Here is a 16,336-nt window from a genome sequence, read left to right as displayed (position 1 = left end):
GACCGATTTATTCATTCTTTTCATGTCGAATTTTGACCTTGTCAATTATTCGCATATTAGCCTTGACTTTTTATATGAGCGTATATTAAGTACTTACCCTATTCATTACATGTCTGTAACCTTTTTTGTTCGACTATAAATATTGAGTCACGCTTTACCAAAGCGAGTTGGCTCACTATTCTTCTACTTTTCGCTCTCTCGCTTCATATTCGGAATGTCTGTCTGGATAAACGGGTGCTCGAAATAAATTTCTCTAATTCAACCCGTATTTGGCTTCTTATTACCGCCATCACACAATTGGGGTTGGCCTAGGTAATATACGGAGTTAAATGGAACATTTATGATTATAGCATCTTCGTACGACCAAATCAGAGTCAGATAGTGAGCCTCAAAAACTACGGAAGAGATTCCAATACTAGTACGAAATAGCTGTCCGGTAATTGTTAGTTTACAGTAGTTGACTGAGATCAGTCCGTTATACTAATTGTGACGTGCGGTGTCCGAAATCCGATACTGCCCTATGAGCTAACCCCTCAACTGACTTCTTGAGCGAGAAAGTGCATTGAACTACCGAATGAAATGCACAGATACTCATTTAAATGTATATAATCCTTAGAAAATTGACCCCAATGAAATGCACTCGACCTTTCAAGCCACTTCTAATAGCTATCGGTTGACCTTTTGCTACTTCTGATTGGCTCACCACATCATAAACGATCAGGGATTACATCAAAAGTGAAATATCCGCCAATAATAAGGTTAATATTTTGAAGTTAAGTGGTTACTGGCACCGTTTGAGAAGCTCTCTACTTAAGTCCTACGTTAATTAACACTACTAAGAGAAATCTAGGTTAAATGGGTTTAAGAGTTGTACATAATTTTCAAAATCAAAACAACTTACATTGTATACAGTAAGAAATATCATAACAGATGAAAGTTAGTAATTTAAAAAGTTAGGTTATTACAAAATCACTACAAATCTGTCTATCTAGATTTTTGTTGTAATGATGTTAGTATTGTTTTTTTTCTTTTTATAATCCTTTTGTATATTCCTCGTCTAATAAATCAATTGACTACTTTAGTTCGTATTTTAATTAAATTATTAGAAAACACCAACTGATAAAAAATAGTTTGACTTGATGTTATTGAAAAATAATTATGATATGCTATTACCAAAGATCAAAGTTTGTTTATTTTTACTAAAAGATTGGTTCTTGAATGTTTCTAGAATCACTGAAGTTAAAAAAGCCTTTAATTAAAACAAAATTCAAAATAATTAATTCCAACTTATAGGCTATTTATATATCTCGAGGTTTTCATGAAAAGATGGTGAATCTTCCTAAGGTTTTCATCTCAAATTAGTCGATTAAACAATTGCTGAAATAAATCTCTTTTTTGTAAGTGTTGATCATTATTGGGACTTATTTGTTTGATAATTTGACCTTAACTAATTTTAAGTTAATTTTGGTATTGTTTGAATTCACTTCTGATCAAGTTTCTGAATTTACATACAGTTGTAATTTAATGAACGAGAACACCTTTGGGGACGACCGATTGCATATTTACACTAAATTACAGAATACCTTGGTAAAATATGAGAATCATATATTGAATACATCAATTTGCGTTCACATTCTTAATGATTCCTTTTTATTCTCAATTCCTTCCTATTTCCCTTTCTATTTTGTTCAACTTGGTCTTCTAGGCTTCTGCTGCCAGGGTTTGCACTTCCGATTGGTGTTACTTACTACTTACGTCTGCTGACATAAGTAGCATACACCACAGTAGTAGGAAAGACAAAGAGAAGTATTTCTACAGGTTTCCTGAATATTTTCTTAGGGATCCTAAATTCGGCAACAGTTTCATAAGTGTGATTTTCAGCCACTTGGTAGATTGTACATGAAATGACTGATATCTCTAAAGTATTGAAAGCAATTAATTATATTCGTATGTTCATCCAAACTGAAGTCATATCAGCGGGCTACAAAATTCTAACCACGTATTATTGTTATAACTTTTAATCCTAACACTTCGAACCCTAATACTATGGGCCCTAGCTCCTAACTTTAACTTCTGACTTTATTGACATTCCTAATTCTTAATCTTAACATTATTTTTTCGTTTATTTGTCATTTTGAAACTGTTCATCCGTTTTAATTTTGTTAGTTTTCATTTTAGTTTATTTCTTAACTAAATACTGTTCTCTGATAAACTGATAAATCGCTCAAGGTTATCTCTTTAAGATGTATATTCTTATTGTGGTGTGTGCCACTTATACGGACAAATGTTAGTAGTATGTGTCAGGAATGGGAAGTAGAATTCTTACTGATAGAAGAAGAAAACGAAAAGAAAAAAGACTGAAAGCAATAAAATTAACAACAGGAATGAAAAGACTATGAAGTTTGTAAGAGACGTTTCAAAGATGTGCAAATGATGCATTTATTGTATGATATTCATATTTGACCAAGCCACTGCGTGATTTTTCATTAAAGAATCAATCGGTTCGATGAAGGAGATGTGTTAAACCTCCCGTCGGAGTGTGAGGCTGTCGTGGAGCTGGTGGGTGCAAAGGAGCTCAAGGTGAAGGCGGTGGTGCTGGGGACGTTGCTAATAGGAAGGGCGAATTCTGTATATTACAGCCTAGAGAGTGCCAGCGGGAAGACAACTTGATAGGCGGTCACAGGGCAGGTGGTAGGCATTTCAGAAGTTCCGGCTAGCGATGTTGTTGGATGATGATAACCCGCTGTTGTTGGCAGTGAAGCTAACCAGGTTGTTGCGTCATTCGCTGCCGATGTAAGAGACTTAAGCCATGTACGTTAGCTGTTCACATTATAGGTGGCCATATTTTAAAGGTTTTGAGAGTGTCTAACAGTATCTTAAAAGTTGGGGGCGTAAAATAAATTTCACGTTCATGGTAACCACAAGCCTACAGAAGCCGATATTAGGAGTAGATTTCCTAAGAGAAGGAGCGATAATTGACTAAAGAAGCAGAAAGTTGGTCATTCTCAATACATAAATTAGCAAAGTGGTTGAGGTAAAATTAACAACAGACGTCCCTAAGAAAAAACTGAACTATAACGAGTTGCTTTGAAAGTGTGCATAACTGTTCACAGGAGAGACGCAGGGATTTTGTGACAAAGTAAGACATAAAATTCTAATAAAGGACGATGGAGTGACCATATTTAAAACACGTGGTGTTCCCATGCATTTAGAGGCTGATGTAAAGTGACAAGTCTAGGAGATGTTGGAAGAAAGTATAATTGAAGAAGCGGACAGCGCATACAGCTCACTGGTCCTCTTGGTAAAAAAACCAAATAGGAAGTATAGATTCTGTGTCGATTTTAAAGAACTAAATAACATAACAAAACTATGCAATTCCAACGATAGCAGAAACATTAGATCGTCCACTTAGTGCCACAGTGTTTAAAGTGCTAAATTTACGGTCAGGTTATTGGCAACTGCCTACAAAAGTGAGCGACCAAAAAAGACAGCATTTACCGGTGCGTGATAAGTAATATCAGTTTAGACGAATGTCGTTTTGGTTGGTGGGTGGACTGTTTACGTTCAGAAAATTAATGACGCTGCTGCTCAAAGACCTAGAGGACGTCAAGGTGTATGGCGGCGTTGTAGTTGTGTATAGCCATACAGAAACAGATCACGTAAAGCATGTACAAGCGATCCTAAAGCGAATTGAAGAGTCTGTCAATAGGGACAGGTCGTGAATGGCGAAAAGCAAATTCATGTTGTCGCGGCATAAAATGAGAAATGAAGAAATAAAACTACTGCCGGAAGAGATTCTGATCATAATGAATACTGCGGTACCCAAATCGAAAGGAAGATTGAGACAATTCCTATGAAAAGCGACATTGTACAGTCGATTTGTCAAGAACTTCAACGACGTAGCAGCGCCCCTGTATGAGTTACTAAGCGACACAAAGTTTAAGTAGACACAGACCGCTCAAAAATTTTTTTGATCGATTCAGAGAGCCGTTAGACGACCTCCAGGTGACTCTGAGACTGTCAGAACACGAGAAACCGTTTACAGTAGCCACAAATGTAAGTTATTATGGTATAGGTACCGTCTTAAGTCAGTCTGACAGAGTAGTGAAGTACGCGAGTCGTGTTCTTAAACCCACTGAACAGGAGTGTTCAATGGTCGGAAATGAGTGTTTAGCTATTGTGTGGGTGGTAGACAAACGGAGACTGTACTTGCCAGGTAGGTGATGTCACATCAAGACCGATCATAAAACCCTGCGATAGATAGAAACAGCAAAAGGCCCTTGTGGGAAGTTGGTGTGATAGATGTTACGTCTTCAGGTGTATGACTCAAGTATCGAACATGTCCTGGGAAAGGGGAAGGTGGTGGCGGATTACTTTTCAAGGCTGAACATGGAAGACGATCTGCCGAGAGCATGCGCAGTGAATAACCTAGAGGGAGACCCATTAGAAATTGTCCGGCAGTAGAAGGCTATCTCGAGAACGACAGATTTACTACGACAATGTGCATACTGGCCTGATATGAAATACAATGTTGCCCAATATATGTTAATTCACCAGCGGTGGCAACTAATGGAAAGTGACCGATACAAACTGTTATGTACTTAACTAACCAATCATATAGTTGTTTAAGCGCCCACCACGTCAATCTGGTCTGATGTGTTTGTAGACTATCCCTGTTGCATGTGATCTGTCAATTAAAGGACATTGTTAGTGCGACTCATCAATTTTATCCACTTCAATAAGATACGCCATACTGGTCGGTGTGTTTGTGCGTTCCACTTAATGACAATAATTTCTTTAATTGTTATACTAATTGAAACACGGGATGCAATGGACAGCTAAGAATCAATTAGACGATTTGGACTTCGCGGATGACCTGTCCCTTCTATCCCATACACATCAACAAATGCAGGTCAAGAAAAACAGTGTAGCAGCAGCCTCTGCAGCAATTGACCTCAACATACACAAGGGAAAAAGCAAGATCTTCAAATACAACACGGAGAACACCAACCCAATGACACTTGATGGAGAAACTCTGGAAGATGTAGAAACATTCACGTGCATAGGAAGCATCCATGATGAACAAGGAGAATCTGATGCATATGTAAAAGCGAGGATTGGCAGATCAAGGGTCGCATTCCTACAACTGAAGAACATATGGAACTCAAAACAACTGTCCACTAATATCAAAGTCACAATCTTCAATACGAACGTCAAGACAGTCCTACTGTACGGAGATGAAACTTGGAGAACTACTACAACCATCACTAAACATGTACACGTATTTATAAGCAGTTGTCTACATAAGATACTCAATATCCGTTGGTCGGATACCGTCAGCAACAGCCTACTGTGGGGGAGAACAAACCAACTTCCAGCAGAGGAGGAAACTAGGAAAAGACGCTGGAAGTGATTAGGAAATACATCTCGGAAATCACTGAACTGTCCTGCACAATCTTTTCCAGTTCTTTCCAGTTGTTATTCATCCTTTTCATATCTGCTTCAATCTCCCGGCGTAATGTGTTCTTTGGCTTCCCTCTTTTCCGCTTCCCTCCCGGATTCCAAGTTAGGGCTTGCCTCGTGATGCAGTTTGGTGATTTCCTTAATGTATGTCCGATCCACTTCGAACGTCTTTTCCTAATTCCCTCTTCAACTGGAAGCTGGTTTGTCCTCTCCCATAAAACGCTGTTGTTGATAGTATCCGGCCAGTGAGTGTTGAGTATCTTGCGTAAACAACTGTTTATAAGTACTCGTACCTTCTTGACGATGGTCGTAGTAGTTCTCCACGTTTCAGCTCCGTACAGTAGAACTGTCTTGACGTTCGTATTGATAGATTGTGACTTTAAAATTAGTTGACAGTTATTTTGAGTTCCATATGTTCTTCAATTGTAGAAATGCTGCCCTTGCTTTTCCAATCCTCGCCTTTACATCTGCATCCGATCCTCATTGTTTATCAACGATGCTTCCCAGATAAGTCGGTGTTCTCCGTGTTGTATTTGAGGAGCTTGCTTTTTCCTTTGTGTATGTTGAGGCCTATTGATTCTGAGGCTGCTGCTACACTAGTTGTTTTCGTCTGTATTTGTTCGCGCGTATGTGATAGCAGGGCTAGGTCATCTGCGAAGTCCAGATCCTCTAACTGATTCTGAGATGTCCATAGTAATGCGTGCTTCCTCCCAGATGTCGAGGTTTTCATAATCCAATCAAGCACCAGAAGAAAGAGGAAGAGGGAGAGTGGGCAGCCTTGTCTGACTCCGATCCTTACTTGCAAAGCATCTGTCAGCTGTACTCCATGCACGAATTTGCACTGTAGTCCGTCGTATGAGTTCTGGATAATAATGACAATCTTCTCAGAAACTCCAAAGTGTCGAAGAAGTTTCCATAATGTTTTCCCGTCCACACTGTCAAACGCCTTGTCATAGTCAATGAAGTTGATGTATAACGACGAATTCCATTAAACTGATTGTTCTACGATGATCCGTAGTGTTGCGATTTGGTCTGTGCACGACCGGTCCTCACGGAATTCAGTCTGTTGATCTCGAAGTTGGGCGTCTATTGCGTCTTTCATCCGGTTCAGCAACACTCTGTTGAAAACTTTTTCCGGTACTGACAACAGTGTGATGCCTCTGTGTTATGTCTCGTAGGTTGAACGCTATATTCAAATCCTAGCTATTCGGATAACCCCAGGCTAGCACTACTCAGCGACTTGAAAGACCAGAGAGAAGACACGAGTATCAGAGAAACACTTTACCACAAGGTTCAATTATGTACAGAAAAACAGGGGTTTTATAGTAATTAAAAGACCTTGAGATTCCATAGTAGCAGTATGTTAACAGCCAATCAGGACCTTGTTATTTTAGTAGCATTTTAGTAGCATAGCTTCTAACTAATCGCTGATTGGTTGGGCTCTTTATGAGCCTCTCTAGAGTTTATTGTAAGCCGACCTAACACTCTGTAATTCTCACATTTGCTCAGATCTTTCTTAGGTATCTTGATGAGGCATCCTTCTTTCCAGTCCGTTGGCACTTGTTCCTCCTTCCAAATCTTCTTGAATAGGAGGTATAGCATGTTTGGTGTTACTTCAGTGCTTCAGCTGGCATATTGTCAGGTCCTGCCGTTTTGTCTGATGGTCACCCTGAATTTTTCGATCGTTGGTGAAGTGACATCCATAGGAAGGTCTGTGTGTGCTTCTTCGATCCCCGGTGGATTCAATGGAACTGGTCTATCCAACAGTTCCTCGAAGTATTCTGCCCATCTTTTCCTTCGTTCTTGAATCTCAATGATTGTCTTTCCTTCTTTGTCCTTGACGGGTCTCTCCGGTTTACTATATCTCCGTGCTAGTTTCTTCGTTGTATCATATGGTTGTTTCATATTCCCTTCTCTTGCAGATGTTTTTTTGTCGTTGCTAAGTCTTCCACATATTTCTGCTTGTCGACTCTTATGCTCTTCTTCACTTGCTTGTTTGTCTCTGTGTATTTAGTTTCATGCCTTGACTTTCTCTGTTCTGGTTCGGCTGTTGTTAATTGCTTTCTTCCTGTTCTTCTTTTCTTGAATATTGACCAAGGTTTCGATATAGATCCATTCCTTATGATGATGCTTTTTACGGTCCAGAACCTCCTGACACGTTGAAGTTAGTGCTTCATTGATCCCTTTCCAGTTGTCCTCCATAGTGGTTTCTTCTTCTTTCAGTAGATCCTGTAAGGCTTGGAGCCGGTTGTTGAGAATCATATTGAATTGGTTCAGTTTGTCAGTATGTTGAAGGAAGGCTGTATTGAACCTTTGTAATGCTGTTTCCCCAGTTGTCCAATGCGTCTTTAGCCTCAGTCTTACTCTGGCCACAACCAGGTGGTGATCTGAAGCTATGTCAGCTCCTCTCGTGGTTCTCACATCTTCCATTGCCCTTCGGAATATTTTGTTGATACAAATATGATCTATCTGTTTCTTTGTGGTGTGGTCCGCCGAGATCCATGTAGCTTTGTGTATGCGTTTGTGGGGGAATATTGTGCCGCCTATAACCAGTTTGTGGAATGCACATAGATTTGCAAATCTCTCCCCATTTTCATTTCTCTCTCCTAGTCCATGTCGTCCAATTATATCTTCATATCCTGTGTTGTCCACTCCGACTTTAGCATGTAGGTCTCCCATTAGGATGGTGAGGTTTTTTCTTGAGCAATTAGCTATGATTGATTGCAGTTTCTCATAGAACTGGTCTTTATCGTCATCGTTGCTATCATTGGTGGGTGCATAACATTGGATAACATTCATTGTGATTCCCTCCTTCTTTGTTTTGAATGATGCTTTGATAATTCTGGATCCGTGAGATTCCCATCCTACAAGTGCATTTCGTGCTTCTCTTGACAGCATTAGAGCAAATCCCTGAGTGTGTGGAGCATTTTCCTCTTCGTGATCGAAGTGCAGCAGCATTTCTCCCGTATATGGCCTTGGCTGTTCAGCTTGTGTTCAGTGGGTTTCGCTGATTCCAAGTACTGCCGATTTGTATCTCCTCATTTCCATTGCTATTCGACTGGTCTTCCCGGTCTCCCACATTGTCCGGACGTTCCATGTACCTATGAAAATTGTTGCTGTTGTTGTTAGAATGGGCATCGGCCTCATGACTTTTTAAGAACCTCGGCTTTCATCATGAAGCGTCATAATCCTTCCTTCAACGCGTAGGGTAGAGTTTAAGTGGTTTAGATTGTTTATTCTGGTTAACGTTCTTTTTAGCGAGGTTGTTTTCTACGGGATATGGTTGCCGATTCTACTCTCAATCCCTCCTTACCCGATCTTGGGACCGTCAGTAGCCCTAGAAGAGTTACAGGCGGAGTTAAATGCTAGAAAAAGATAGCAAATATAAAGGGAGTGGTGACCAGCAACCTATATTTATATCACGGGATACGTAAGTGCAAACCTATGTGCTATCGGTGTGCATATAACGTTTATTCATTCTAAATGAGACACCTGCATTAGAAGACCCTGGTGTTAGATTTTGTTATACCGGTTCGTGGTTTCTTCACAACCCCATGCTGATAATTATCATATGCTCATTTGTGGGCAACTTCAGAAAGAATTTCTAGTGGAAAGCCGTGAATAGTGGAGTTCAATCGTATCGATTGTGACGGAGTTACTTGCTAAGGGTATATGATGCACGTGAAATATTATGGATCGGTTGAAGTTAGACTTCCACACTATTGCATAACAGCCTAATGGTCTGGATGTTAAGTGTTCGCGCATGATACTGAAAGTCCCTGGTTCAATCCGCGGTTCCGAGTTCGTGAATGCGTCCTCCTGTGGAGTCTCATAGTAGATCCGTACGTTCATTTAGTGCTTCCTCATTTTAAACGGTTGTTCAACTTAGATTGGTTTATGATCCCGATACAAGTTTTACGTATCAAATCAAAGAAATATTTTCTTGTTTTTGTTCTTATTTTCTTTATTTTTCCTACACATTTTCCTCACTTTTATTGACCATAATTTACAGTTAATATTCAGGACATTAAAATAAATAATGCGATGCTAATTAATCAGTTGAACCGACTTAACAAATATTTTTTCTACTTTCGAATACTAGTTATAGTAAGAACAGTAGTTGTAAAATCTATTTACAAATGGTGCCAATTTAAAACAATTGTACTTTTTTTGACAAAATCAGGACTGATTTGATACAAAACATTGTTTCTCAGCTGAAAAACTATTTGATCAAGAATAATTCGACTAACATAACTGCAAAAATATCACTGAATTCTTGTCACACAACTTATCTATCAATGTATCTATTATATAAGAATAATTTATTACTATTTCGATTGTTATACAGAACTTAGTACAACAAATGGTTAATTACAACAGGTGTAAGTCATTAAGCTGTATCTATTCTTTATTGTTAAATATTTTATTGACTCCAATATTTTCATATTACTCCAACATTTACAATAACAAAAGTTGTGTTCATTCCATTGACAACATTCTTTGAATGTTTTTTAGGTGTACTACGGTCCAGTAAAAAAGAATGTATATAGAAATGAATTATGGCAATAATTTGCAAATCATTCTAAACAATTTTTAATGTTTACTAACCAAACGTTTTTTTTAATATATGGTAAAAATTGAGTTTATGCCTGAGTTTATGTCTATCACAATGAAAAACAAGTTTTACAAATAAAATAGGTTATGTATGATTAGTAATGGAATTATCTGGTATTTGTCAATTGGTGTACTTACATTCTCTGTACTTAGGTTTATATTGAGATTCCAACTCAGTATGTTTCGTTTTAAACACTAACGCGCTAACCACTGATGTACTGTAGTGAACAGAACACTAGTTGGGGACAATCGAATGTATTTAAGCAAAGATTACAGACTATCTCAATAAATTCTGATTACCAAACAATGAACAGTCAATTTGCAAATTAACAACCAATTGTTTCAATCTTCACTGTTTCTTCTCTTATTCCATTGCTCATGCATTTTCCAGACGTTTGCGTTTCGTTTCAGTTCTTTCCTCGTCGGTCTTCTGCCAAAATACATTCTATGTCTGACCCACACCATATACTACTTATATGGATATAAGTAGACCACACTACACTCGTCCCCCCTTTAAAGCATTCGTACATGCGGTGGTTCTGCTCGCCATGCCACTATCTTCTTTCACTGCAGTCTGTGCCAAACTCTTACTTATTTAAAAACTTCCTTACTGTATCTTTCATAAAAAACGGACGCATTGCTATGAACTAACAACAATTAGATGCTACAAAACATCAAATATACAATACTAAGTAACTCACTAGTGTATAAAGATATTTTCAAATTATTCAACATTTTTCTTTATCACTCTTAATAATATATTTACCAACTTATCCATTTATTTATAGCATAAGAATCATCAGAATGATCTTGATCTTCATTCAAATATGAATCTAGCGAATAGTAAAACTGAAAATATCATCACTACTCCTACCACTACTGCATGTGTTAATCATAAACCACATTCCTTTGATAGCTGCCCTACAGTAGACAATGGGTCTGCGACTTATACCTATTCTGTCAATGATGGTAGTAACAAGAATAACAACTGTCCATCTCCACAATTATTTGATCATGACAATAACAATACAATACCATCAACAAATCTAAAATCTACTAATGTTCTTATAGATTCTGGATCATCAAATCTTGTTAATACAATTTATTCTGGTAAGATAAGTTCATTGTTTTCTGTTCATGTGTTTTGTTAGAGAGATCTCATGATTAATTTCTCCACTCTATATCTTTTTATGTACATTAAGGAAGTGTAAAAGTATGGTATAGGGAAGGACAAGCTGAGCAGAATTGAAAAGTGACTTTCAAGTTCTTGCGCGAAATTCAAAAGCGAACGACTTTTATCTTATATCACGTGAAATGAAGCAATGAAAATATATTTGTACAATTCTCAAAACGTTTAAAATGATAGCGAAAATATTGATTTGCAGCCATAAATTAAGAATAATGGTGTCATATAAAAGTTTCGATTCTCCCCATGTAGGTTGCATATAATAGGCAAATCTACATTATCCCTTAATCTTAATCCTAACCCGTTAATCTTGAAACAAAATTTCTCCCACTGGCACTATATTTCATGAACAAAACAATCCGATTTGAGGTAGCATCTCTTGGGTTTTTGCTCAAAATTCGAACATCTATAAAGTGGCTATAAAGCCTTTCTGCATTTGAGATATTAGTTCAATGATGAAAGTCCTAAATAAATAACCGTAACCAGGAGTAATATTCTATTTACGTCCTTACAAGATTGAAAGAGGATGAATAAATTTCATCGTTTTTGTATTTTACAGACAGAATAACCTGTAGAAGACGTTAAAATATTCATCAACTATGAAAATATGTTTGCTACTTGTAACATTATTGTTTTTTACAAAAGGTGTTTTCTAACTGATTGGATAACAGCCGGTTGAAATTCGTCGCGATTGTTTTTAGCTTATATTTAAATTAACTAAATAAAAAAGAGTATAACCGTATTTGCGGCAGTTGTACAATTCTCATAGTTTGAATCACGAACTGATCTTAGGTAGACCTCCAGTGAAAACCAGGAAACACTGGAAAGCCGTCTCACCCTAGTACTGCACTACTCAATAGTGCGCCTTTGCGACGCTGCAACCAGTAATCAAACCTCGGACCTTCATTCTCCACGGGAACACTTAACCTCCTAATCACTTCTGAAGTTCTAACGGAAATTCGTGGCCATTGGAGTTCAATCATATTGGGTTTGGGACAGTTATCCACCCTAGGCAGAGGAATATGGTTGCGCGATTTCATGAATTGAATCAAGGTAGACAAGTGCGTCATCGTATGGCGGCCCAATGATCTAAACGTTAGGCGTTTGCACACGAGACCGAAGGTCCATGGTTCTATTCTCGCTTGTGGGATCATGGATGCACACTGCTGAGAATTCTCCACATTGTGATGAGACTGCACTCTATTGCTTCTAGATTTTCAAAGGTGCTAGATAGGTCCTAATTAATTAAGTAAAAAAAACAAATGAAGAAAATAGCTTGCTGAGACAATAGTTACTTATAAATAATATTCTTGGCAAATTACATAAATCACACAATTTTCATATCTAAGGGATTTGGGCTTGCATTTATACTAACCCTTTTGTGTTTTACACACTAGCTCTCCGAATTTTCTGGAACAATGCCTTTCACCTGATTATTTTTTTCAGTAATAACAAAAACTGATCCACCTATTCATAACAACAAGCCTGGTTCAACTTCTCCGAAAACCTCCGTTTCTGATCGTTTACCTTGTCAAATGGCATTTGCTCCTACAACTTTGGAACAATTACTAGATTGGATTATTACTAAGCAATTAAAATTTGTACACCAGCTAAGAAACTCTCATCATCATACGACTACTACCACTACTACAAATAATAATAATCAATCCGATGTAACTATTGATCTGTGTCCTCTAGGTCCAGCTATGTGTGTTTATTTAATGCTACGAGCTATATGTCGGCAATGTGATCGTTGGGAAACAATTGAGTTGAAACAGTTGGCAAAAAACTCGGATCGTAAAGTAGATACTAATAAAACAACCAAGGGAAAAAACCATTCATTAAAAAACAATGTAAATAATTTCTTGATAAGTTTATCCTGTCTTGTCGTTTTATTGATTTATGCCTCATTTATGATATGAAATTTTTTTTAGCTATTGCCAATCAAATTTTTTGCATGTTCATGTTGTTATACCTTGTGACAACCGAGTGCCCTGTTAATATAAGATGTGACGATGCCGCCAATTAGAGAGCAGCGAATTTCTTGATCGACCCATGACACACAAAACCTGTGCGAGCAGTCTAGAGCACTTTTCTGTCCTGCTATCTGCCTAGCCCAGCCAAGTTAAGTTCAGAACACCAATAACAGCCTCTGTATTTTGAATCATTTATTTCAAACATACTGGGTTTATATACCAAACAAACTGACTACTTCGTACCATAAAATAGAAAATAACATTTATACAAGATTTGGCCAAATGTGGCTGTGAATAGAAGGGACAATAATTAATAGACTGGGTATAACTCAGGAATGGTAAATCGTACAGTATTAGTCTATGGGTCAAAATAAAGCTCATAATAAAAGGAACATGAATATGAATAGTTCAGTTACTTAACAATTATACAATAGGAAATATACGCATCGTATTGGTCCATAAATAGTTCTCAAAGTTACCATTCATAATTCTCTTCGGGATATTATATATATATATATATATATATATATATATATATATATATCTGCGGAAGTTCGCATCACATTTTATTCAGCTCATTGGTCACATTCCTTGTTTGTCTCTCAACTGTAGCTGCCATCTCGATGTGGTGGTCGCGTCTGCCCATTGTGGTGACCTCATCGTGGTATATTGGCTGGTAAATTTGACTTAAGTTCCGCCATACGAAGCAGTTTATTTTGAGGGCAGTATGATTAAATTGGCAAACTGACAGTCTGAAGACGAAATTTCACTGTCACCAGTATGGCGTTTTTCTTATAACACTAGTATCTACAATGATACTACTGCATTCTTACAAAGGAAAATATCATCCCAGAAAAGAGCGCGGCAACATGTTCTTATTTATATCACCAAATAATCCTTGTCACTAACAGATTTCTTGTGTTATTTTTCTTCATTTTTCTATAGACTAATAATGGTGAGTTGGCCTTAAATCAGCTCAAACGTAGACAACGCCATTTGCTGAGTCTACTAATGAGTGTTATTAAAAGATTTCATGATTTTGAATTGTATGTGTATGAATCCATAAAAAGAATTGATTTAAACTACTCAGATATAGAAATTGAACGCAACTATTCAACAACAACAACAACGAAATCATTGCCGCCACCTTTGTTGAGTGATGTAGACCGAAAATTTATCGATCTGATAAAATCTGTCACAGCTTGGTTAGCTAATGCTAGTCAGTTACTTCATCTAATAACTTGCGATATTGATTTCAATGCAACTTTCAAGGTAAGTTTTTTTGTTAACTCGAAAAATTATTGCATCAAGACTAGTATTTTTCAAGTGTCTAGATAGATGCGTTGTGATGAATAACTCGTGTTTTATAAGCAAAGATGGATAGTGGCCAGCAGTGGAATCCAGGACGCTGGATGTATCTGCATCTCAGAGTTGATGTTCACTTCGGAACTCGAACCCAGTACCTTTCGCTTCAAACGCCATCGCGTTATCCAAACAAACAATACTAAGGGAATTCAAACTTCACCCCATTGCACAAACAAGTGGCTATCAGGACTAAGTAGCTGAGTGGATAACGCGATGGCGTTTGATGCGAAAGGTACTGAGTTTGAGTCCCAGAGTGAATGTCAACTCTGAGATGCAGGTACACCCAGCTGACGAGTCCCAAATAGGACGAAACGCGCGTTCTGGATTCCACTGCTAGCCACTATCCATCTTTGCTTATAATCCTTGTGAATTAAGGCAATATCGAGGCAATACGCACAGTATGCACATATGCCAATAAGAGACTGACCAGTCGCAGTCCTAAGCATCAATGAGAAGATTCAAACAAACAATACTAAGTGAATTCTAACTCGTGTTTTGTTTTGATATTCATAACATGTACGTATAAATCCAGATATTACATATTAAGGAATTCAGTGTCGTGTTTTGTGCGTTTCTCACTTACTCATCGATTAGCAGTTTTTTGGACTGTTGAATTGAAAAGTCTATTTTCGTTCCTCACTATCCAAGTTTATTAATAAAGGTTATCCATTAGACCTAGTGTAATTTATCATTGGTTCTTTTCCTGAGAAAACAACTTCAACCCCCTTCTTCTGATTGACTGACTATTGGCCAATCAAGTCACTATATGTTGCTTCCTTTTGGGGCAGAAGTATGATATACTGACAGCCTTGTAGTTAAACAATCAGAATTTAAACAACGCCTTACGTATTTTGAACGAAATGTAAAGTGGAGTGGTAGATTTTTAGAAAAATTAACCAAGTGAAAATCGGTGATATTTAGTTTTTAAAATGTTTGAAATCGATAGAAATATCTATTATACAACCAAGAAGTGGATTTTAGATAGCCCGTAAGCTAAATTATACAACATACCTACTCCCAATGCATATTGTGTGTTAAAGTACTTGATGTCGTTCACTGCGGAATCAAAATTAATTAGTGAAGCTAGGTAATTTTCCTATCTTCTTACCCCTCTTACTCTAAATCTCGACTTTAAGTTTCTCAAATTTCTAAACAGAAATGAATTTTTTGTTAAAATCTATGACTTGCTACTTTAAATCTCATTAGTTCGTCCATATATTATAGTCTCACCGTTTTTTTTTTTGTTTTATAAGTATTCAGCGTTGCCAGATTGGCTGATAAGCCTCTCATGGTCCCCGGTATGACATACGTTTACCGTCTTTTGATTGTATTATTGTTTTTCAACATAATGTTGCCATTATAAAGCTTATTTTTGATGTCATTGATGAATAATTCACTAGTTTTGTTTTTTACGTGTTCACTGATTATTCATTTTTTGTTATTTACATTCGTCCTTTGTTTTAAAATTTTCATTTCAAACATTATTTAGTTTTGGTCTTATTTTTTAAATCACAACAATGCTTCATTAATACAAAAATTTCATACAGTCAATCAAGAATGGGAGATTTGTGGAGATGGTAGTAACTTCAATAGTTGAATTCATGAGTCGATTTAAATAAGACCATTGAAAGCGTGGAAGTACTGGATGGCCGTTTTCAATTGTCACCTAGCTTTAATCGACTCATGAATCTAACTATTTAAATAAATTAACAGTTGTGAATTTTTAAGAGGT

The 16,336-nt window shown here is 37.2% G+C and overlaps 1 protein-coding gene across 1 annotated transcript in view; it reads left to right on the top strand.

Annotated features, from left to right (window-relative positions):
* Positions 1–12,798: 12,798 nt before the first annotated feature.
* Positions 12,799–16,336, top strand: part of Smp_174270 (hypothetical protein) — a gene marked incomplete at both ends in the record, with an annotated part of 49,019 nt that continues 45,481 nt past the window's right edge. Inside the window, 2 exons of the mRNA XM_018793754.1 lie at positions 12,799–13,116; positions 14,185–14,511. Of these exons, the coding sequence (XP_018647114.1) occupies positions 12,799–13,116; positions 14,185–14,511 (645 nt within the window). The remainder of the gene's footprint in view (positions 13,117–14,184; positions 14,512–16,336) is intronic.

Source organism: Schistosoma mansoni (assembly GCF_000237925.1).
Source record: "Schistosoma mansoni, WGS project CABG00000000 data, supercontig 0196, strain Puerto Rico, whole genome shotgun sequence".
Classification (NCBI taxonomy): domain Eukaryota; kingdom Metazoa; phylum Platyhelminthes; class Trematoda; order Strigeidida; family Schistosomatidae; genus Schistosoma; species Schistosoma mansoni.
Note: the sequence above shows the minus strand (reverse complement) of the source record. Positions and strands in the feature narration are given on the sequence as shown.